Source organism: Myotis yumanensis, unplaced genomic scaffold (genome assembly GCF_028538775.1).
Source record: "Myotis yumanensis isolate MYYU_CA2020_CCGP unplaced genomic scaffold, mMyoYum1.0.hap1 SCAF_2, whole genome shotgun sequence".
NCBI classification, from domain to species: Eukaryota; Metazoa; Chordata; class Mammalia; order Chiroptera; family Vespertilionidae; genus Myotis; species Myotis yumanensis.
In genome coordinates, this window is record NW_027223753.1 from 17,456,313 (window position 1) to 17,480,836 (window position 24,524).

The 24,524-nt window shown below is 40.9% G+C and overlaps 2 protein-coding genes across 2 annotated transcripts in view; both read left to right on the plus strand.

The window, feature by feature from the left end:
• The window catches only part of FAM76A (family with sequence similarity 76 member A), a 31,872-nt gene extending 29,284 nt beyond the window's left edge, over positions 1-2,588 (plus strand). The window contains exon 9 of the mRNA XM_070404493.1: positions 304-2,588. Coding sequence (XP_070260594.1) covers positions 304-390 — 87 coding nt within the window. The 3' untranslated portion in view covers positions 391-2,588. The remainder of the gene's footprint in view (positions 1-303) is intronic.
• A 6,157-nt stretch (positions 2,589-8,745) lies between these two features.
• The window catches only part of STX12 (syntaxin 12), a 35,800-nt gene continuing 20,021 nt past the window's right edge, over positions 8,746-24,524 (plus strand). The window contains exon 1 of the mRNA XM_070404494.1: positions 8,746-8,975. Coding sequence (XP_070260595.1) covers positions 8,858-8,975 — 118 coding nt within the window. The 5' untranslated portion in view covers positions 8,746-8,857. The remainder of the gene's footprint in view (positions 8,976-24,524) is intronic.

Below are 24,524 nucleotides of genomic sequence, written 5' to 3' on the forward strand. Positions count from 1 at the left end.
TCGGCCTGCGAACTGAAAGGTCCCGGGTTCGATTCCGGTCAAGGGCACATGCCTGGGTTGTGGGCTCAATCCCCGGTGGGGGACTTGCAGGAGGCAGCCGATCCATGATTCTCTCTCATCATTGATGTTTCTATCTCTCTCTCTCCCTCTTCCTTCCTCTCTGAAGTCAATAAAATATTTAAAAAATAATAAAATATGTTCCTCTCTTTCTGACCACCTATATCTGCCTGCATCTGCATGAAAAGTGTATCCTATCCTGTTAAAATATCCTTCTTACACTGTTTTTTTGTTTGTTTGTTTAAGGCCAAAAACAGAGAGCTTCTGAAGCAAGCAGCTGCCTTGTCCAAGAGCAAGAAGTTGGAGAAGTCAGGAGCTATAACCTCTCCGTGAGAGACCACAAGGAGGTTCGCCAGCAACAGCAAATGGATTCCTGGGTTAGGGTTGGCGACTTGGGAACTGCAAGTTTTCTTAAGAAATCTCTATTTTATTACAGTTAGCCTTTGTGTGATTGCAGTGGGCTGAATGGAAACACCTGTTTTTCACTGTGTTATGACTGCATGCTTGAATGTTTGGAGTTTCAGGCTCTTTTTCTCTCACTCTCACTCTCACACTCCCAATCCTCTCTCCTCCCTTTCCCCCACCTTCTCACAGTACTACTAGCTCTGTCTCTCTCTGTACTGCGTTTTTCTTCTTCTTCTTTTTTATGGTGGTTCCTGCTCAGTGTTATGTGCAGAATGATTTTTTTGTCCATTGTTGAATCCTGCCATACCCATGAACAAATAGTTTGGCATTAATTTCATATCACTGCCACCCTCTGAACTTTGAAAACTGCCACCTTAAGACTTGGTATAATGGACGAAGCTTTCTCTCTCCAATAAACCTTTTGCTTCAGGGTATACCCTTGGGTTTATTTCCAGGTATATTACGTATGAACTTTGTACTATGTATAGCCAGAATTTTATTTATTTAAAAAAAAAATAAGAAATTTTCTTGGCAAAGGAATAATGGTAGCCTAGCTTGTTCTTCTTGTAAAAGTGATGCCTCTTTTTTTAAAAAGTCCTACTCTAGCTTTTAGTAAAAGAATTAAATCTTTTCTTTCTTGTTATCTTGGAGTCTTAAAAACTGATTGTTAAGGTGAAACAATTCAGTGCATAAGTATGGAGTTAAGTGCCTTTTGGAGGATTTCTTGGAAGAGCATTTAAGAAGATACTTAGGGTGGTAGCAGAGATTTGAATGGTCTGTCTTTGTAAGTAAGGGCAGAAAGAAAGGTTGTCCAGGTTGTACTGGACACTTCCCTCCCCCACCCCTTTCCTGATTGTTTTTACGTGACTTTTAAATTTTCACACTGCCACTTCTTTTAACAAAAAACCAAAAACCCTTACTTGCTTAGATCAGTTGTCATACTTAGCCATTGTCAGAGAAGATTTTTTTTAGATGAGCAGATTCAAAATGGGATGATATTTAAACTACAGAGCTTTTGGGGGGTCAGTACAGCTGCTCAAGTATGAACTCTGAGTCTGGTTGAAAGAAATGATATCACTGTAACTTCTCCCCTCCTCACCTTCTCCAGCCTGTATACTCCCTGTTTTTAACATAAATGCATTGAAAACAGGTGCTGTTCTCAGAAGCAGCTTGGTCTTAGCCAGGATTCTTCATGTCCTATTCTCTCTTCTTGACCCAATAAGCAGGCACATGGTTTTACTTTTCTAGGAGAGGGGATAAGTTTGCATTTCTAGCCTTACTCTCAGGTCCTCTATATGATGTTTGTGAAAGAAATTAGAGACATGTAGTGTGCCATGATACAGTAAAACCAACTATCTTGGAATCATTAACGCAGGGGGGTACTTGAGTTAGAGGAAATCATGAGGGCAGAGGACATTTGTACCTCAGGCTACCAATATTGTAGCAGGAAGTTTAACTTACTAGGCATTTCCTAGAAGCGAACACTTACCAGTGTGATAGCATTCTCACAAGTGGACCCAGGCATATAAGGGGCAGATGTGGGAATGGGAGGCTTCCTTCTGATAAGAGAAACAATAGGCCATGCTGTTTCTATGTCACTCTAGGAAGGGTGGTAATGTTTCCTTCCAAGCAAGGGAAAAGGCAGTGCTAAATAGTTTTATAACTTTTTGAATGAGAAACTTTTAGGTAAAGACAGACTGTCAGATAATATTTTTCAAATGCACATATGTTGACTGTGGGGAAAAGATTGTAAAAAAAAAAAGTTACAGTCATGGTTTTTGTTTAATTTTAAAGACTTGAGAAATTCTGTTACATGAAGTGACAATATAAAAGCATATTTTATACTAAATCTTTTTTTAAGATCTTGGCACTTATATAAAGCAAATTCACGCATTTTCTAACTTTCTACAAGTTCTAAAAAGGGAAGGAAGAAACCTCAGTCTTGCAATTTTGGTTTTTAAAAATCATGACACTGTTTTACCATGAAATTGAGTAGCTAACTTTTGGTAACACCTTTTGTTTATTTGTATGTTTGTGATAATGGACATTTTAAAACAGGAATGTTTTGGTTTGTACAGACTTTGACAAATGTGCGTTAATAAAAATTCATACTGAGTCAAGTATAATCATTGGTGTGGTTTTTTTCTCATTTATTTTTTGCTGGTTCACCAGTAAATCCTATTATTCTCTTCAACTTAGAAAACAGTCAGTTTTGACTGGTGGCTGTGGCACAGCAGTTGAGGACCTAGGAACCAAATGGTTGCCATTTGATTCCCTTTCAATTACCAGTCAGAGCACCATGCCCTGGTGGTTGTGGGCTTGATCCCCAGTAGGTAGCCCATCTCCATGATGTTCCTCTCTCATCGATGATTCTATCTATTCCTCTCCCTCCCCTCTCTCTAAAAACCAATGAAAAACCATATATAGCCCTAGCTAGTTTGGCTCAGCAGATAGAGCATCCACTTGTGGACCAAAGGGTCCCGGGTTTGATTCTAGTCAAGGGCACACACCTTGGTTGCAGGCTCCTCCCTAGCCTGGGCCCTGGTCAGGGCTTGTGCAGGAGGCAACCAATCAATGTGCTGCTTTCACATTGATGTTTCTATCTTTCCCTAAAAATCAGTGGAAAAATGTCCTCAGGTGAGGATTAACACACACACACACACACCCATATGTAAAAAAAAAGAAAACAGTTTGTCTTGCTTGTCAACCTAAAAAATTTGAAGTCTGCCCTGTCCAGTGTGGCTCAGTTGGTTGAGCATCATCCCACACACTGAGGGGTTGCTGGTTCAATTTCTGGTCAGGGCACATGTTTGGGTTGCAGGGGGCAGCATCTCATCGATGTTTCTCTCTTACTCTCCCTTTCCCTCTCTCTCTAAAAAATATATTTTAAAACAAATTTAAAAGCCTAACTATGCTAATAGAGAGTTTCATGTCCATCAGAGAATAGCTCATTCTCTTTCTTTTGTGACTTTATTTATCCAGTTTAAGTGCTTGCTTTGTTATAAGCACTGTGCTAGGCAGTGAGTATACAGCAGTGAAGAACATCCACAAAGTTACTGACCTCATGTGGCTTCCATCTAAGTGGGATATTGCACAACTCCATTGTTCCTTGACTTTATATTTTATCATTATTATTCAAAATATAGGAGGAACTTAAGGTATGAGTGAAAGGTATTTGAGATACCATCTTAAAGAAGAATGTTAGTTTGAAACCTTGGTGTTAGTTGAATAACAGGTACCTTTCAGGTATTATCACTTAACATCCTAGTCATTCTATTTTATAGACTCCATGACAACTTATTTTCTCTAAGTTTAAGATAGTCTTATTTTGTAGGTGCTATGGTCTGAATGTTTGTGTTTTCCCCAAAATTCATATGTCAAAATCCTAACCCAAACATGCTGGTATTAGGAGGTGGGGGTGCTTAGGCTCTGCCTTCATGAACGGAATTAGTGCCTTTATGAAGGAGGCTCCAGAGAGAGATTCCTTTGAAGCTCTATTACTTGAGGCCACAGCCAGGAGGAGCTGGCTGTGAACTGGAAAGAGGGCCCTTATTGTAAAGCAACCATGCTAGCATCTTGATCCTGGACTTCCCAGCCTCCAGAACTGGAAGAAATTTCTGTTGTTTATAAGCTACTCAGTCTGTGATTTTTGTTATAGCAGCCCAAACAGACTAAGACTGTAGGCTATGTTTATGACCACCTTTATTGTGTAAATCATCTTAATTTATACATTTATTCAGCCTTACACATTTATTTAGCAATAAAAAAGACCAAACCGTCGTAACTGGTTTGGCTCAGTGGATAGAGCGTCGGCCTATGGACTGAAAGGTCCCAGGTTCGATTCCGGTCAAGGGCATGTACCTTGGATGCGGGCACATCCCCAGTAGGGGGTGTGCAGGAGGCAGCTGATCAATGTTTCTCTCTCATCGATGTTTCTAACTATCCCTCTCCCTTCCTCTCTGTAAAAAAAAAAAAAAAAAAATTAAAAAAAAAAAAAAAAAGAAGACCAAACCCCTGACCAGTGTGGTTCAATTGGCTGGAGTATCATCTCATGTACCAAAGGGTCGTGGGTTCCATTCCCGGTCAGGGCACATACCCAGGTTGCCATTTGATCCCCAGTTGGGGCACGTGCAGGAGGCAACCAACCAATCTCTCTCTTTTTCTTCTACCTTCTTCTCTCTCTAAAATAAATACATACATGCACATATCCTGGAGGATTAAATGTCATACAGCTACTGATAAATGCAACATTATAGATAAATCTCAAAAACATGTAAATTGAAACAAGCCAAACTCTGAAGAGTACATTCACTATGAAGTCCAAGAACAGGCAAAACTAATGTGTAAGATAAAAATAAAAAAGTGATTTCTGGGGGTAAGTGGAATTGATTAGAAAGGAGTGTAGCTCAAAAAAACTTTCTGGGGTGATGAAAATTTTCTATATCTTGGTTTGGGTGGCGGTAACATGGGTATATACAAGTGTCAAAATTCTCTGAACACTTAATATCTGTGCATTCTATTGTATGTCAATTATCACAACAGTTAATACAGAAAAGTACTGCTTAATCCTAAAAATTTCTATTCTGTACATTCCTATACTTGGTTTTTGAAACACATATGCGTTGACTTTATAGTTAGGTGTAGAATTGCAGAGCCATAGAATATGTATGAATCAGCTCTGCGACATAATAGCTGTATGACATTGGGCACGTACCTAGAACCTCTAGAGAGAACCAGTTTCCTTATCTGTAACCAAGGAGCTAATCTCATCTTGATGGGTGCCAACCATGAAAACTGTTTTTATCAATTAACAAAAGGACATAATGCTGAGAAACTTATCCTTTAAAATCACAGAGTTCGAGAGAACTTGCAAATTGAAATATCAGGCAGAATGGAACATTCTTGTTTGGAGGATCTGAGTTATTTTGACACAGAGAAGCAGCCTCAATTTCCAACCCGGGTGCAAAGCTTCAGATAAAGGGTTTCCAGATACAACATTCCATATTTATCTTCACCTTGTAGTTTCCAAGGAAACAGATCTCTGAGTCCTCTTATCAGCTCAGGCCTGATGAGAATATCTTTACAAATAGCCTGGTGTGCTTTGAAGCTATACTGAAACAATTCTTTTAAATTTTACCTACACTCCATCCCCGCCCCCGCCCCCCCCAATCCTAGAATAACTATCTCTTCCTGTGCTTGATGTGATGCTCCGAGATTCCTCTGGTGTGCAGTCTCCCTTATAGCATTAAGTCAATAAACCTAACTTTGTCAGACCACACGTGGTCTTTATCTCATGGGCTTTATCTTGGGGATTACTGATAAATGTTTGTAAAATTTGTTCACATCGCCTGAGTAAGCATTTAAGAAACTGTGATTATTTTTTATTATTCATACATAAATTCGGTATATGTTCACTTGACATCTAGTATTTGCAAGGTAAAAATGTATTGCTATGAAAGAATACACAAGGCTCTGGCCAGGGAGCTCAGTTGGTTAGAGCATCAATCACACTGAGAAGAAAAGGTTGCAGATGAAAGAAGCAACTTTCTCTTCTATTCTCTCTAAAAATCAAGTCAAATAAAAAGTGGCTATCCATCTGTGACCTGTGCTATCCTTTCTTTTCTTTTTCAAAATTTGATTTTAAAGAGAAAGAGAGGAAGGGAGGCAGAGAGAGAAACATTGCTTTGGTGTTCCACTTACTTATGCATTCATTGGTTGCTTCTTGTATGTGCCCTGACTCAGGGTCAAACTTACAACCTCGGTGTATGGGGACGATCCTCTAACCAACTGAGCTACTCAGCCAGGGCAATAACCACTTTTTATTTTATTTTTTGTTAATCCTCACCTGGGGATATTTTTCCATTGATTTGAGAGAGAGTGGAAGGGAGGGAGAGAGACACACAGTGAGAAACATTGATGTGTCTGTGAAAGAGACAGACACAATGACTGACTGCTTCCCACATGCACTTCAAACACTCCAACCGGGGCCCAGGCTGGGGATTGAGCCTGCAACTGAGGCATGTGCCCTTGACCGGAATCGAACCCAAGACCCTTCAGTCTGTAGGCCGATGCTCTATCCACTGAGCCAAACCAGCTAGGGCCCACTTTTACTTTTAGATGGAGAAAGAAAAAAATAACAGCAACTACAGTGTCTTCCATTGCTATGAGAAAAATACCTTTATTACTTCACTTTACAGAGTAAAATGTAAATGAAAACATTCTAAAGACTCCTTTATAGTTTTAAAAAAGTACAGTTTACTATAAGATGACATAAAACCATGGATTCTAGAAAATGGTAGGGCTTTAACCAGAGTGAGAGCCCCCAAATGTTATTTGTCTCTTTATAGAGAAAGAAATGCTCTTATAAATGTTCCAACAAAAATACAGATAGCCCTAGCCGGTTTGGCTTAGTGGATAGAGCGTCGGCCTGTGGACTGAAGAGTTCCGGGTTTGATTCCAGTCAAGAACACATGCCCAGGTGGCGAGCTTGAGCTCCAGTAGGGAGCGTGCAGGAGGCAGCCGATCAATGATTCTCATCATCGATGTTTTTATCTCTCTCTCTCTCTCCCCTCCTCTCCGAAATCAATACAAATATATTTAAAAAAAATAGAGATAGACTAGCTTGCAAAAGCTCTAAGGCTGAATGCATTCACCCATTTGGGGTACCCTCCAGCAAGCAGCTCCCTCTCTTTACCATGCCCCAGAGATTGTAAAGCAGGCTGGGGTGGGGTGGGGTGAACACAGGAAACAAACACTACCAGTTCCCCTTCACTTCTCCCTATCTGGAGCTCCCTAGCCAAAATCCTACCCATGTCTTTCCATTTACCATAGCTCACAAAATGCCATCTTCTTTTTTTAAAGTTTATTATTATTTATTATTGTATTATTTTCCATACAAACAACTGTAAACCTACTTTTGTCCCACCCTGTATAACGGTGATTCAGAGAGGGAGAGAGAGAAACATTAATGATGAGAGAGAATCATTGATCGGCTGCCTCTCACACACTGGGGATCGAGCCCACAACCCAGGCATGTGCCCTTGACCAGAATCAAACCTGAGACCCTTCAGTCCATAGAATGCCATCTTCTATGGGAAGAAGTCATACACTACAAATTACTTAAAGAAATGATTTTAAAATTTTGAGGGTCTAGTTCTCCAAGAAATCCTGGTTTGGGATACAGATGAAGAGGCTATTTAGACGAGATTTAGATGAAGAATGAATTTGGGAATATGAGAATGCGTTTTAGGAAAGTAGTGAGATGACAATGGAGTTAGCTTAGTGTTTGGGTTTTACAGTCAAATTAACCTCTGTGGTCTTAATTTTGTCAATTGTAAAAGGGAAAATAATGATGCTTACTTTGTTCAGTTACTTTACTTCAACATTTAAAAAATTAATTGTACAGTATCTGTTCTGAAGGTAAAAATATAGTTAGAACATGGTCCCTTTCTGTGAAAGAGCTTATGAACAACTGAATTGCAGTGATGATTCACACATAGTATGTACTCAATAAATATTATTTTATAGTTTTGATTAGAAGAGGGGTGGAAGGAGAAATGAAAGTGGTTTGTAAACCATAAAAGTACTCCAAATACTAACAAAGCCATAGAGGATGGAAGTAGAATGAGGAATTTCAGAAGTTTGGTTAAGGATCCGATTTTCAACGTTGACTAATACTCCCATATTTGGGCCTGAATTCTCAGAATAGAACAGAAAAGGATGTTAGAGCTGAGATCATCTGGCACAATTTTATGCTAATAAAAAATTCTTGCCTGCTGTCACCGTGCTTTGCTGAGAAACAACACCGCACCCCCAGCTCCTCCTATCCCAGCTCCAACGATGTGACGTCATCGCCCCGCCAGGCAGGCCAGGTCCCGGCTCTTGGTTCTCAACCTTCCTAATGCCCGGACCCTTTAAGTTCCTCATGTTGTGGTGACCCCCAACCATAAAATTATTTTCGTTGCTACTTCATAACTGTAATTTTGCTACTGTTATGAATCGTAATGTAAATATATGCTATGCAGGATGTATTTTCATTGTTACAAACTGAACATAATTAAAGCATAGTGATCAATCACAAAAACGATATGTAATTATATATGTGTTTTAGATGGTCTTAGGCGACCCCTGTGAAAGGGTCGCTGGATCCCCAAAGGGGTCTCGACCCACAGGTTGAGAACCGCTGCAAGGGCACTAGTCCCAGCCACGCAGGCGCATTGTGGGGCAGGGCGGGGCAGACGCATGCGCAGTGCGTGGGGGTGGGGTAAGTGCGCACGCAGCCTCAGCCCCTTCCCCGCCCTTTCTCTTCCCGGTTTCCCAGTCAGCCTGCGGTCGGGTTTGTTGGCTGCTTCCGGTGGGACCTCGGTGCAGGGCGAGTCGGTCTCTGCTCCTCGTCATGTCCTACGGTCCCTTAGACATGTACCGGAACCCGGGGCCCTCGGGGCCCCCGCCTCGGGACTTCAGCAGCATCATCCAGACGTGCAGCGGCAATATTCAGCGGATCAGCCAAGCCAGTGAGCAGGGGGACGAGCTGGGGGGTGGGGGCCACCCCAGGAACAGGCCTGGGGGAGGCTGCTGGGACGCGGAGCCGGGCTGCGGCTGCGGCCGAGGCCACACCTGAAACCATGTCGGGCTTTCCAGTCTGGCGATGGCGAGCTGTCATCCCCCAGCCTTGTCAGGCCCGGACTCCCCAAGGGTCCCGAGCCCCAGCTGGAAGGAAGCTCGGGTCTCAGAGTTATGCCCTCCTGGTGTTGGGGCCAGAACAGCAGGCTGACAGCCCCAGGGTGGGAGGGTGTGTGTGTCACCTGGAGATGCAGGAGTGAGGTGACTGGGCGCAGTGGTCAGCCGAGTATTTCCTGTCATCCGCCTCCCTCCGCCCCGCCCCGCCCCGGCCCGGCCCCCGCCCCCGCGCCCCCCAACTCTCTTTCCTCTTTGACCAGTTTGCATCGGTTGTTGTTTACTGATTTAGACTTTAAGTTTACATTCTGCTCAGTTCCGGCTCCTTGGAAATCAGCAGCTTTCAATTAAGGGAAGTGGAGAGAGCTTGTGTTTGGGTGACTTAAAACAGTTCTTCCTTTAATGAATTTGGACATCAGATACAGTGACTTGTATTTGAGGAGGAAGGTGACTTCTGTTTTAACGAAGAAAATTCACCGAAAACATTTCAGTTGACATCTGCCTTTTGTAGCAAAAGGTTTGCATACACATTTGTATTTCAAGCCTGTGAGGCAGTTGTTTACAAACCTGATACATAGAGCAGCTCAGGGACTTGGCCACAGTCACATAAGTAAGACACGGTAGAGCCGGTGGTGGATTTCAGAATGTCATTGTTCGTCTTACAACTCCGTCCCCACAAGTAGGGTCTGAGGGAGACTATCTGAATGAGTCAAATACTGGCCATTTCTTGTGCCTGGAGATCAGCTCAGAGCTTTATCAATCGGAGGTCAGCAGCAGCAACTTTACTTGGAAAATGGTGATCATCATCCTTGTTGTTTGTTGTGTTTTTGGGAGCTTGGCTGTACTGTATTAGGCAGAACTAGTTGGTCCTGAATTACAATTATTTTCTGTATGAAAGAACAGTCTATCACTTTGCTTTTAAATTTAAATACACAATGTACAATTTGAGAAGTGGGGAGTTTTCGATGGGAAGGGATTGAGACTGGGTGATTTGAAAATGGAAAGAAGAGTAAGTGGCCTGTTTAATCCAGGCATTAAAAAAAAAAATTAACATGACCACTGGCTAGGAAATACAGTACTTTGTGTTGCAATTTCTCTTTGTGAGGGAGCTGTAATACAGGTTAGATCAGAAAATTCTGGTTCAATGATGAAAGTTTTCTGTTGGGGCGAAATCTCATTTTAATGTCTGTGAAATCATTCTACGTTTGAGTATCAGGATCAGGCTGTGTGTTCAATACTATAGGAACTGGCATGGATCCTTTCAAAAGGGTTTCTATGGAGTACATAACTGAAATATAAAGTTGAAAGGGATCACTATTATAGAAGAGGTATAAATAACATTATGTAGGTATTCTGGGGGGAGAGAGATCATTTTCAGTTGAGAATGGTGTAGGAAGGTATTATGGCATTTGAGCTAGGTCTGGAAAGGTGATGGAAAGGATTTGAACTTTTGACAGTAAAGAGCGGTAGAGCATCCCAGGAAAGAATAAAATGAGTAAGTCATGGTAGTGGGAAAGCATGAGTTGTACATAGAAAAAAGTAAAGTGATTTGGTTTGGCTAGAGTGATGGACTTCAGAAAGTAGTGGAAAATAGGGTTGGAAAGGTAAGTTGGGGTCCAAACAGGAAGGGCTTGAAGTGCTGAATTAGGGGGAGTTGGATTTAATTCTTTAGGAATGTGTAAATTGAATTGGAAGGGAGACACTGGTGCTGTGACAGTAAAAAGGAGGGAAAGGATAGGAGAGGTCTCTTTGGTGATGGAATTGATAAGGTTTAACTGTTGATTGGGAATTGGGCCCAAGGGACATTGGAATCAACCATTAATAACATCACTAACTAACATTTAGGTATATGCTGTGTGCCAGGCAGTATGAAACATTCTTTACATGCATTAATATTATAACAACCCGGAAATACAGGTCACTGTGAGGCCACTGTGTGGGTTGTTGTAGGTACAGCTAAGGTTGACTGCTCGGTACAGAGGGTTGTTGTTAGTATGTGTGGGGTGCAGAAGAAAAATACTTGATTCTGCCTGTTGTAGAATGACGGGTCTGAGCAGGTATTGCTGAGGCAAATATAGGAAACATAATAATGGCCTCTAAGTTATCTATGAAGAAGTTAAAGAACAGCATTTCTGTTCTTTAATGTTGCTAATTTATTGATATTATTTTGTCTACTAAAAAATAAAAAACAGTTGAACTCTTAAAACTGATTATCATGGAACTCTGTAGGTTTTTCTTTCTAAGTTATTTTCATATTTGCCCTTTGCTTTTTATTTTATTGCCACCCTCTCAAGTTTTCATGATCTCAGCATCTGTATTCCAACGGCATTCTCTCGTGTCTCTGTTCCCATTCTAGCGCATCCTGATAATGCTATCTGCAGTATATCTAAAATCCTGTTTTCATCATACCACTCACCTGCTCAAGCGCCTAAGTGGCTCTGAATTTTTGCTGCATCAGATCTTAACATTCCTCCTTGCTTTTACCCTCTCTGTCATCTTAACCCAAATTAGCCGTATTGTCTACTTCTCTACACCCTTTGCTGTAGTCAGGCTTTCCTTCTTAACATACCTAAACACTAGCTTTTGCTCATCCTGTTCTTCTTTCTTTAATATCTTTTCCTACCTCACTAGCTATCCAAATTATACACATGGGATAGCTAGTGGTACTTAACTCCTGCCACTTGTTAACTAAGCCTTCCTTTGCTTTTGACAGTGAAATCAGAAAGCATGAGCTTTAGGGTCAGTAGGTCTGTGACTGAGTCTCTGCTCCTCTGTGTACTGTTAACCTTGAACAGGTTATTTCCCCTTTTTATCTGTTATCCCATTTTAAAAATGAATAGTATCGTTAAAATGGGATGTTTGAAAGTGCTTAGTATAGTGTCTGGCACATAGTAGCCATTCAGTAAATGGTAGTATTTTTGGTTTAGTTCCCTGCCCAACTATAGTTTATTAGTTAGATGAGCAGGCTCAGGAGTCAGGCCACCTGTATTTGAATCCTAGATCTGCTTCTTATAAGGTATGTAATATATTACTGTACCTCTCTTTTTCTCAATTTTCTCATTTATTAAATGGAGTTAATAATAATATCTACTTCATAAGGCTATGAGGATTAAATGTCATGCATTTAAAACAGTACCTGCAACATAGTGTTTAGGAAATGTTAGCTGTCTTTTATTTTTCTTTGAATTTGCAGGCAATTTGTTTTCAGTTTCACGCTTGCTTATATTCTGAATTCTTTAGTTAATTTATGCTTTTTGACCTTGTCATTCCAACTAGAAAGATCACTGTTAGTTTTATGGGAATAGAGAGACCGTACATTGTACGTTTCTCTTCAGTTAGCTACAGTTCCTGGCACAGCAATGGATATATAATTGGCATTCAGTATGTCCCTAGTTGATTTTATCATTGCCAAGTACATTTTTCTTATTCTTGAGTTTGATAATAATAGCCATCTTTAATTGAGTTCTTTTATATGCCAGACACTGTTCTAAATTTAGCTTCATATTATCTTATTTCATTCTCACAACAACCACATGAAAGTTCTCTTGTTATTCTCATTTTTAAGGTGAGGAAACTGAGGCACGGAGGAGTGGACTTTTTTGCTCAGGATCACGAAGCTAGAAAGTGGTGGAACCAGGAATAACACATAGGCAGTCATAATTTAGTCTTTGCTCTTAACCATTACATATACTATCACTGGTATGGTAAATGGAAGATTATACCTTTGATATTTAGTATTCATTTTCAGTTTAGTTTGGAGCTTTACTATTGTAATATAGTGGTTTATTTAAAAAATATTTATAGATTTGAGAGCGAGAGAGAGAGATACACGAAGGGGGAGAGAGCGAGAAATATTGCTTTGTTGTTACACTTATTTATGCATTCATTGGTTGCTTCTTGTATGTGCCCTGACCAGGGATGGAGCCTGCAACCTTGGTGTGTCGGGCCGATGCTCTAACCAATTGAACTATTTGGCCAGGGCTTACAGTTAATTTTTAAAAGTCAGGTCATTTTCACTGAAGCTATATAAAAACAATGTAACCCTAATTTTCAGAATAAGACACAAAATGACATCATTTTCATAAGCACCTCATAGGCTAGCATTTTCTCATGTGTTGTAAGTAATGTGTTTCTGGTTGAATTGTATTTGTTTGTTTGTTTGAAGTATAAATTAGAGCATTAGAGTCTGTCAAATGAAGAGGACCCCCTCCCCCCCCATGATGCTTTTGATATGACTAGACTTTGATTTGATTTGGATGGAGATTCGATTCTGCTTGATAAAGCTGATATCAGCTAAAAACACATAAAGAGTGTTCAATTTAGAATAGTTCCTAGTGTGGATGTTAGCTGTAATGTCAAATAAATTGATTTGCTCTGTAGTCTTTTAAAAGTTTTAGCTAGGGCATCCTTTAGAAAATGAAAAGTCACACACAAAAAAATGTCAGCGATAGGAGAAATTGAAACCTAGTTTTTAAAAAATATATATTTTTATTTATTTCAATAAAAGGAAGGGAGAGAGATAGAAACATCAGTGATGAGAGAGAATCATTGATCGGTTGCCTCCTGCATGTCCCACACTGGAGCGAGAGCCTGCAACCCGGGGATATACCCTAACCAGGAATCGAACCGTGACCTCCTGGTTCATAGGTCTATACTCAACCACTGAGCCACACCAGCTGGGTGAAACCTAGTTTTATAAATAACAAAATTGCTTACATGGAACTAGAGTGCTTAGAAAAGAGTTTTTTATTAACCAGGTTGAGCAGAAAACCCTTTTAGATTCAGTTCATTTTGATAAAAATCTTTTCAAAAAGTATCACTTCACTTTTTGACATTTTAAATACACTCAAGTGAAAAGCAGTGTATATGTAAACATTCTATTTTTGTGCTTTAGGTTTATTAAGGGACACAATTCTTAGATGTAAAATAAATGGGTCATTGCGACACTATTTTTGAATAAATCCCTGATGGTGGTGGTTATGGAGGGCAGTATGCAAAATAGTCTGCTTCTTTAGGTTCCAGTAAACTACGGTCCTTACAATTTGAAATTTGGGGTATCTGATACTTGAATCTTGATAAAAACTTTTAAAAAAAATTTAAATTCTTTATTGTTTAAAGTATTACATAAGTCTCCGTCTTCCCCCTTGACTTCTCCCCGGCCGCCCCCACCCCCAGCACATCCCTGTGTCCATTGGTTATGCTCATGTGCATGCATACAAGTCCTTTGGTTGATCTCTTACCTCCCCATCCCCCACCTTCCCTCATAGGTTGGACAGTCTGTTGGATGCTTCTATGACTCTGGTTCTATTTTTGTTGATCAGTTTATGTTGTTCATTATATTCCACAAATGAGTAAGATCATGTGATATTTATCTTGATAAAAACTTTTAGGAAGATATCTTTAAAATATATTCATAGGTTGACACTCAACCACTGAGCCACGCCAGCCGGGCTAGGAAGATCTCTTAATATTTAGGAATTTAGAAGGAGTTGATGGAGGCTTGGATTAATTCTGGTGCTTAGCTAGCAAATGATCCTATAATGTCTCCCTCTCCCATACTTCCTGACTCTGCTGCCTTCCCCCAACACACACACACACAAACTCAGGTAAGCTCAACAAAAGAAGTAAAAAACAATCTACATGAAAAAAGTTCTCAGATGGGAATACAGAAATAACAATGGATTTTTAATGGATTTTTTAAATAAAAATTCCCATTGCTCTCTAGGATAATAAGTTTTGATAGATGATTAATAACTTGATGTTTTGACACATCGCTATAGTTTCTAAGGAGAGTGCTCTACTTTATAAAGACAGTCAATAAAAGGAGATGTTTCCTTGAACTTTTGTAAGATCTACCTTTATGTGTCATCTAGAGGGATGTGTGTGCGAGTGTGTGGTTATACAAAATACAAAAATGAGTAGAAATGGTCCCTGCTCTCCAGCAGCATATCATCAGCCCAGTCCCATTTGTACACTGGTAGAGCCTCTCTAAGCCAAATTCTGGCTTGTAAAATAATTCCTTGGTTATACAGCATCATTCTGGGACTAGAGCTTTTTAAAATTTTTTATTTTTTTTAGAGCTTCTTTGTTATGACTGAATTTTAGCATTGAGCAGTGGTGGGAGTACTTAGAGATCATTTAATCCTCACAGAGTTGTAAAGATTTCATGAGAAAAACAAATCCACCCACACAAATAAAAAATACAATGGCAAATAGTAAGTACGCAATATATGGTAGTTCAACCTGAATGTCATGTACAGTTGGTGAAAAGAGACCCAGCACATGAAATGACTTGAGTGGTGCCACATACCTAGTTAATACCTGGTCAGGTCTGGTTTAGAGTTCAGGTCTCATTGCTAGCTCATGTTCATTCATATCTTCTGCCTTAAAGACAGTGTCATGATATAAAAGGAAGGCTAACTCAGTTAATCAGTAATTACTTATATACCCACTGAGTGTCACTCTGCTGGACTCTGGTGAGCACACAGGAATATTCTCAAAGGTGGGAGGAAGTTGGGAAAGGAGCAAGTTAGAGAGCAAGGACATTAGCCTATCTAGAGTAGAGAGCTATTAAGTTAGGGAGGTATCAGATAGGCAAGGTGGGGCTACGTGGAACACTGGGATATGGAGGCCAGCCCTGTGTCACTACATTCTGTTTCCTTTAAGCGTTAGCCTTTTGATAACAACGTGGTACAAAGAATATAGCCTTTGAAATTAGTCTTGGGTTTGAATTCTGGTTATTATGACACTCTGCTCAAAACCCAGTGGCTTCTCATTTAAAATCCAAAGTCCTTGCACTAGCTTATAAGGCCCTATACCAGTGGTCGGCAAACTGGCCCCTTGAGTGTGGCTCTTCCACAAAATACCACGTGCGGGCGCGCACGTACAGTGCGATTGAAACTTCGTGGCCCATGCCACGGGGCCAAAGAGCCACATGTGGCTCGGGAGCCGTGGTTTTCCGACCACTGCCCTATACAATCTAGCTCCCCTCTGTCTCTTTGGCCACTTCTGTTCTCTTTCTCTAGTCACACTGGCTTCCTCTCTGTTTCTCCATCACACCAAGTGCTCTTGCCTTGGGGACTTTGTACTTGATGCTCTTTCTGCTAGAAAACTTCTCCCCCAGATACTTACATGGCTGGATCTTTTACTTCCTCTAAGATCTTTGCTCAGTGTCACCTGGTCAGAAGTCTTCTCTGACCACCCTATATAAACTGGTACCCACTCCCCACCCCCTGTTATTCTAGCCCTGACCTGAATTTATTTTTCTTTATAGTACTTATAACAACCTGGTATACGCTATTATTTATTCTTTTCTTTAAAATGTAAGTTTATTGAGAGCAAATGTCTTGACTGAACTCTGTACACTATGCCTCCCCCACCCTCCACTTGTTTATGCTGTCTGAGTCCACCACAGCCAGGAAACCCTGGTTTTAGTATTTCTACCAAGGGACTGGGATCTGCCCAGTTCAGTCAGAACTATGCAAATAATATCCTCATTTGCATCTATACCAACCATTCATAACTGCATGATTTAGGCCAATCAGAACTGTACAATTTGGAAACCTCATTTACGTGAAACAGGCCAAAATGAGAGGTCCCTGGGTCTGGCTGAAAGTTCCAACCTTCTAATCATTTGGTCACTGTGGTGACCAGTCCCACCCAATCTAAGGTTATCTAGAGGCCCCACCCAAGTCACCTCATTAGCATAGACTTGGTGTGCTCAAAAGGGGCTCTTTATTAATAACCAAAGACACTCCTATCATTCAGGAAATCCCAAGGGTTTGTGCCAAGAACCAGAAACAAAGATCAAATATACTTTTTATTATAACATATAGAAAATATAGCCCAATAACACATAGTAAATGCTCAGTAAATTTGAATGTCTGCTTTCTTTCATAAATTATTTGTTTGGCTAGCCAGCTGATACCTTTAGTGATATCCTGATTCCCATTTGACTTAGATAAGAAAGAAATTGATGTGAAAAATTATAGCTTATATAATGCTGTAATTGATTTTATTTATTTATTTATTTGATTGATTGATTTCAAAGAGATGAAGGAAGAGTGAGCAAGAGATAGAAATATCCATGAGAGAGAAACATTGATCAGCTGCTCCTGCATGCCCGCTTCTGGGAATCAAGCCAGCAACAGGGCATGTGCCCTGACGGGGAATTGAATGGGCAATCTCCTGGTGAATGCTCAACCAACTGAGCCACACCAGCTGGTCATATAATGCTATCTTAGCAGAATGCAGTGATTATAGTGATTACGTCTTCCTATAATCAAGTGAATCCTATATTTCCATTATAAAGTTAGTTACATTTTTGCTAGAAAAACATGGTCTCACAATAAGATAAAATCATCACTAAAAGTGCTGTAAACCTGCCCTAGCCAGTTTTTCTCAGTGGTTAGAGCATCAGCCCATTGACTGAAAGATCATGGGTTGGATTCCCAGCCTGAGTCAGGGTACATGTGGGAGGCAGCCAATGGATGTGTCTCTTTCATGTTGATATTTCTCTCTCTTTCCCTCTCCTCCATCCCTTCCACTCTCACTAAAAATCAATGGAAAAATATCAAGTGAGGATTTTAAAAAAGTGCTATAAACCTATATGTTCTTGACTTTAGAAATTTTGGATTCACACATCCATGATATAGTGATTGTTTTGGCTAGGGAGAAGTAACTTGTGATATTGCTAAGGACTAGGTTGTTCAGTTGCCACTTAGGAGTAGAGTCACCCAGCAATCATTTAGAAGATTTTGGTTAATCATTGTTTCTTATCAGAGTTAGAGACTCTCCACAAAAGAAAGTTCAGCTTGAGAAAAAGTCTTGTAGAAGAGTTTACTTGAGCCAAACTGATGACAATTGCCAGGAAGCAAAATCTCAATGAATTGAGAAAATGCTCCAGGTAATGGCAGCTTTACAGCTCATTATTATTTTTAAGAATGCCCCTAGAGGCTCTAAATGTTTAATTTTCAATGTTCTGGGTAAACCATATTTCTCTATATTTAAACTGAATATTTTGGCAGAAGTCACTAATTAATAACAGGTGCCTCAGGGGCTCACAGCTTATTTTATACATTAGAATCAAAGGAGACTTGGGGGTGGGGGGGTGGGGGGGGTACATGAAGTCCATTGTTGGTAGATTAGAGATGTGGGAGAAAGCAAAGCAGGGAAATCTCTGAAATTGGATAAAAAGTAAAACAAAGAGACACATACTTCTTTTACATTGGTAGGTACACGATAGTTATCAATTACAACACAAAGATGGTGTGTAGACAATAAGATAACAAGGAGGGGTTCTGTGGCCTCATGTTCTGGTGCTCTGGTGTGATGGCTGTGTCCTGAGGGGTCTGGAAAAGATAACTTTGACCTCCCAAAGGTATGGTATTGTAGATGCAAAAAGACAATAGATAGGAGACTTCCCAGCAAGATGACTGTAGGTAAATGCGGTCCTCTCTTCCTCCTACAACCACATCAAAATTACAACTAAACTACACAATAACCACTATTCAGAACACCTGAAATCTAGCTGAATGGAAGTCCTACAACTAGGGATTTAAAGAAGAAGCCACATTGAGACCGGTAGGAGGGGCAGAGACGCAGAATGGGTTGGTCCCACACGTGTGGTGGGTAATAATCAGGAGGGATATTTTGGCTGCAAAGGTCCCTCTGAGGAGTGAGGGATCCCCGCCTCACACCAGCCCCTGATCCCAGGGTTCCAGTGCCAGGAAGAGAAATCCCCATAACTTCTGGCTGTAAAAATCAGCAGGGATTATGGCTGAGTGAGACAGAAGGCTGCTGGAGCCCAGGGCAGTTCCTCTTAAAGGGCCCACACATGGACTTACTCTGATTTACTCGCTCTGTGTTCCAGCTCTGGAGGCAAGCAGCTTGAAAGGCAGCTGGGACATGAGGGGAGGAACTGAATCGTTTGTTATCAGGGTAAAAGCTGGGGTGGGGTGGCTTTCTGTCACACAAAAGTGCTGGCAGAGGCCATTGCTCCTTTTCTGAGACCCCTGTGCCCCCAGAGCTGGCAGGCAGGCACCATATCTGTCTGCATCCACCAGGCTCACACTGTTTGCCCCACCCTAGTGATTCTAGAGAGCCCGCCCAACCAACCTGTGGGGCCCACCCAAGCTGTTTCTAGTGGCTTTTTTTTTTTTAATAGGAATGGCTTGTCTTGGCTCATGCTTTGACTTTCCTAAAATCTCTCAAAAGAGCAGCACGTGGTCTCATTGTGCCCCATACTTCATGAAAAGTGGCCCCCCCACACCGAGCACTAGCAGCAGCTGGCCTTGATTCACAGCTTGACCTCAGCTGGGCACCTCTAAGCCCAGAACAGGTAGCAGCCATCTGCAGATTACTTTGTAGCTCATGCTGGGTCACCCTAGGCCCTAATATTACTAATGTTGTGGCCCCATCCCATAACAAGAAACAGAATTTCGCTTCACTCGGGACTCTCTCAGCTGTATGTGCTGTAGGAAGGGGAAAGGGTTTAGAAAAGACGTGTAGAGAAATGACAAATGCTGTGATTTACGATGATCCACATATGATTCTACTTTGGTGAAATTACGATGCTAGAGGAGAGAGGAAGCAAGATGGCGGCGATATAGGCAGACGCGTCCCAGGTCTTGTCCCGGAGCAAACGGAGTAAGCAGCTGAAACTAATAACACCCACCCCGAATTGGCAAATTTACTCAGCTGGTGAGACGGCTTGCAGCCTGGAAGGGCAGACCTCCCCTGGAAAGGTTAAAAACCAGGGATCTGGGCAGGAAAGTTTGCCAGACCTGAGCCCAGAGGGTCGGAGGGAGACCGCATGGCAGACAGCCGCGTCTCTTGGGACAGACACAGACCCTGACCAGGGTAAGGAGTTCCGCGGGTTTGCTGGCGCCAGGAGATTTGAGATTTGGATTTTGTGATTGCGGAGAACTGAGACTAAAGGGGGCATCCTGAGGAACTGATCAGACCATGCAGTGCCCATAAGAGAGGAGCGTTTCCCAGACCATGCAGTGCTGGTAAGAGGAGCGTTTCCCAGACCGCCTCCTGATCACCACAGCCCCCTGATCACCACACCCTCTGTCTGTGGAACAGCAACTGTACGTGAAGCCTCCCCCCACCAGCCAGAAGAGCCAACACAGCTGTGAACAACACCCACCAGAGGAGCTGCTGCCAACTGGAAAGCAGCTGCTACCGCAACCGTCTGAGCAGCAACCACAACCCAAGGAGCCCCTGCCACCCAGGGAGCAGCCACTGAATACCTCAACATCTACATATGTCAGCGAGATCAAACATGGGTAGGCAAAGAAACCCCCAAAGGAAAGAAAAGGAGGACTCGCCAGAAAAGCAGCTAAGTGAGACAGAGATATGCAACATGACGGAAAAAGAATTCAGAATAAGGTTCCTAGAGTACATGCACCAGATGTTCAAGAAGCAAGAAGAAACAGATGAAAAACTCAACTACTTATGCAAGAAGCTAGAAGAAACAGATGAAAAAATCAACAACTTAAGTAAGTCCCAAGAAGAAATGAAGAGTGACATAGCTTCAATAAAAAACTCCATTGAAAGTATCAACAGTAGACTGGGAGAAGCGGAGGACCGAATTAGTGAATTAGAAGACAAGGAAGCAAAACACACTCAAACTGTACGGCAAATGGAGAAAAAAATTAAAAGACAGGAGGAGAGCCTAAGGGAGCTTTGGGACAACATGAAACGAAACAACATACGAATAATAGGGGTGCCAGAACAACAGAAAGATGAACATGGATTAGAAAACCTATTCGAAGAAATAATATCAGAAAACTTCCCTGAGGTGGGGAAGAAAAAAGTCACACAAGCCCAGAGAGTCCCAAACAAGGTGAACCCGAAAAGACCCACACCAAGACACATCATAATTACCATGGCAAATGTTCAGGATAAAGAGAGAATCTTACAGGCTGCAAGAGAGAGACGGAAAGTAACATACAAGGGATCTCCCATTAGATTATCAAATGATTTCTCAACAGAAACACATCAGGCCAGAAAAGAATGGACGGAAATCTACAAAGTGATGCAAAGCAAAGGACTGAATCCAAGAATACTCTATCCAGCAAGGCTATCATTCAAAATTGAAGGGGAAATAAGAAGCTTCACAGACAAAAAAGGGCTAAGGGAGTTTATCACCACCAAGCCAGCCATGCAAGAAATGCTAAAGGGACTGGTGTAAAAAGAAGAAATATCAAGCTCAGAAAGAAAACAGCCACACACACACACACAAAAAGAAATGGCTACAAACAAATACCTTTCAATAATAACTTTAAATGTAAATGGACTAAATGCTCCAACCAAAAGACATCGAGTGGCTGAATGGATAAAAAAACATGACCCATACATCTGCTGTCTACAAGAGACCCACCTCATTAGAAGGGACTCACACAGACTGAAAGTGAAGGGATGGAAAAATATCTTTCACGCAAATGGAAAGGAAAAGAAAGCTGGGGTAGCAATACTTATATCTGACAAAGTACATCTCAAAGTGAAGGCCATAACCAGAGATAAGGAAGGCCACTTCATAATACTAAAGGGATCAATACAACAAGAAGATATAACCCTGGTAAACATATATGCACCCAATGCAGGAGCACCCACATACATAAGAAAACTTCTGGAAGATATCAGGGGAGAGATCGACAACAATACAATCATAGTAGGGGACTTTAATACACCACTGACATCACTGGATAAATCCGCTAGACAAAAACTCAGCAAAGAAACAGCAATCCTAAATGACTCACTAGATCAGATGGACTTAATTGACATCTTCAGAACACTTCACCCCACAGCTGCGGAATATACATTCCTCTCAGGTGCTCATGGGACATATTCAAAAATAGACCACATATTGGGTCACAAGCAAAGTCTCCACAAATTCAAGAAGATTGAAATCATAAAAAGCTTCTTCACAGACCACGATGGCATAATGTTAGAAATAAACTACAATAAAAACAACCCAAAATACTCAAACACTTGGAAGCTGAATAGCATGTTATTAAATATTGATTGGGTTACCGATGACATCAAAGAAGAAATTAAAAACATCCTGGACACTAATGACAATGAAAACACAACAATCCAAAACCTCTGGGACACAATGAAAGCAGTCCTGAGAGGGAAGTTTATAGCTCTACAGGCCTATCTCAAAAAACAAGAAAAAATGGTAGTCAATCATCTAACTCTACAACTCAAAGAATTAGAAAGAGAGCAACAAGAAAACCCCAGAGTGAGCAGAAGGAAGGAGATAATAAAGATTAGAGCAGAAATCAATGAAATAGAGACCAAAAAAACAATACAGAAAATCAATGAAACCAAGAGCTGGTTCTTTGAAAGGATAAACAAGATTGACAAACCCCTAGCCAGGCTCACCAAGAAGCAAAGAGAGAGGTCCCAAATAAACCAAATCAGAAATGATAGAGGCGAAATAACAACAGACCCCACAGAAATACAAATGATTGTTAAACAATACTACGAGCAACTCTACTCCAACAAACTGGACAACCTGGAGGAAATGGACAAATTCCTAGAAAAATACAACATTCCAAAACTCAATCAGGAAGAATCTAAAAACCTCAATAGGCCAATAACTATGGAAGAAATTGAAGCAGTCATCAGAAAGCTTCCAGCAAACAAAAGCCCAGGGCCAGACGGCTTCACAGGGGAGTTCTACCAAACATTCAAGGAAGAACTAAAACCTACCCTCCTCAGACTACTACAAAAAATTCAAGAGGAAGGAACGCTTCCAAGCTCATTCTATGAAGCCAGCATCACCCTAATACCAAAACCAGGTAAAGACATCACAATGAAAGAGAATTACAGGCCAATATCCCTCATGAACATAGATGCCAAAATCCTCAACAAAATCTTAGCAAATCGGATCCAGCAGTACATCAGAAGGATCATACACCATGACCAAGTAGGATTCATCCCAGAGATGCAAGGATGGTACAACATCCGTAAATCAATAAATGTGATACATCACATAAACAAATTGAAAGAAAAAAACCACATGGTCATATCAATTGATGCAGAAAAAGCATTCGACAAAATCCAACACCCATTTTTGATAAAAACTCTCAGAAAGGTGGGAATAGAAGGATCATACCTCAACATAATAAAAGCCATATATGACAGGCCCACTGCCAACATCATACTCAATGGACAAAAACTAACACCATTTCCCCTAAGAACAGGAACAAGACAGGGATGCCCACTCTCACCACTCCTGTTCAACATAGTACTGGAAGTATTAGCCATTGCAATTAGGCAAGAAGAAGGAATAAAAGGCATCCAAATTGGAAAAGAGGAAGTAAAACTGTCCTTATTTGCAGATGACATGATATTATACATACAAAACCCTAGAGACTCCATCAAAAAGCTACTAGACTTAATACATGAATTTGGCAATGTAGCAGGATACAAAATTAACCCCAAGAAATCTGAGGCATTTCTATACACCAACAGTGAACTTTCAGAAAGGGAGATCAGAAAAACAATCCCATTTACCATCGCACCAAAAAAATTAAGATACCTAGGAATAAACTTAACTAAAGAGGTTAAAGACCTGTACTCAGAAAACTACAGGACGTTGAAAAAAGAGATAGAGGAAGACATAAACAGATGGAAGAACATACCATGTTCTTGGATTGGTAGAATCAACATCATTAAAATGTCCATACTACCCAAAGCAATCTATACATTCAACGCACTTCCCATTAAAATACCAATGGCCTTCTTCAAAGATCTAGAACGAACTCTCCAAAAATTCATCTGGAATAAAAAAAGACCCCGAATAGCTGCAACGATCCTGAGAAAGAACAAAGTAGGTGGGATCTCAATGCCAGATATCAAGCTGTATTACAAAGCCACTGTTCTCAAAACTGCCTGGTACTGGCACAAGAACAGACATATAGATCAGTGGAATAGAATAGAGAGTCCAGAAATTAGCCCGAACCAATATGCTCAATTAATTTTTGACAAAGGAGGCATGAACATACAATGGAGCCAAGATAGTCTCTTCAATAAATGGTGTTGGGAAAATTGGACAGACATATGCAAGAAAATGAAACTAGACCACCAACTTACACCATACACAAGAATAAACTCAAAATGGATAAAGGACTTAAATGTACGACAGGAAACCATAAAAATTCTAGAAGAATACAAAGGCAACAAAATCTCAGACATATGCCAAAACAATTTCTTCACTGATACAGCTCCTAGGGCAGTTGAAACTAAAGAGAAACTGAACAAATGGGACTACATCAAAATAAAAAGCTTCTGCACAGCAAAAGAAACCATCAACAAAACAACAAGAAAACCCACCTCGTGGGAAAACATATTTGCCAACGTCATATCTG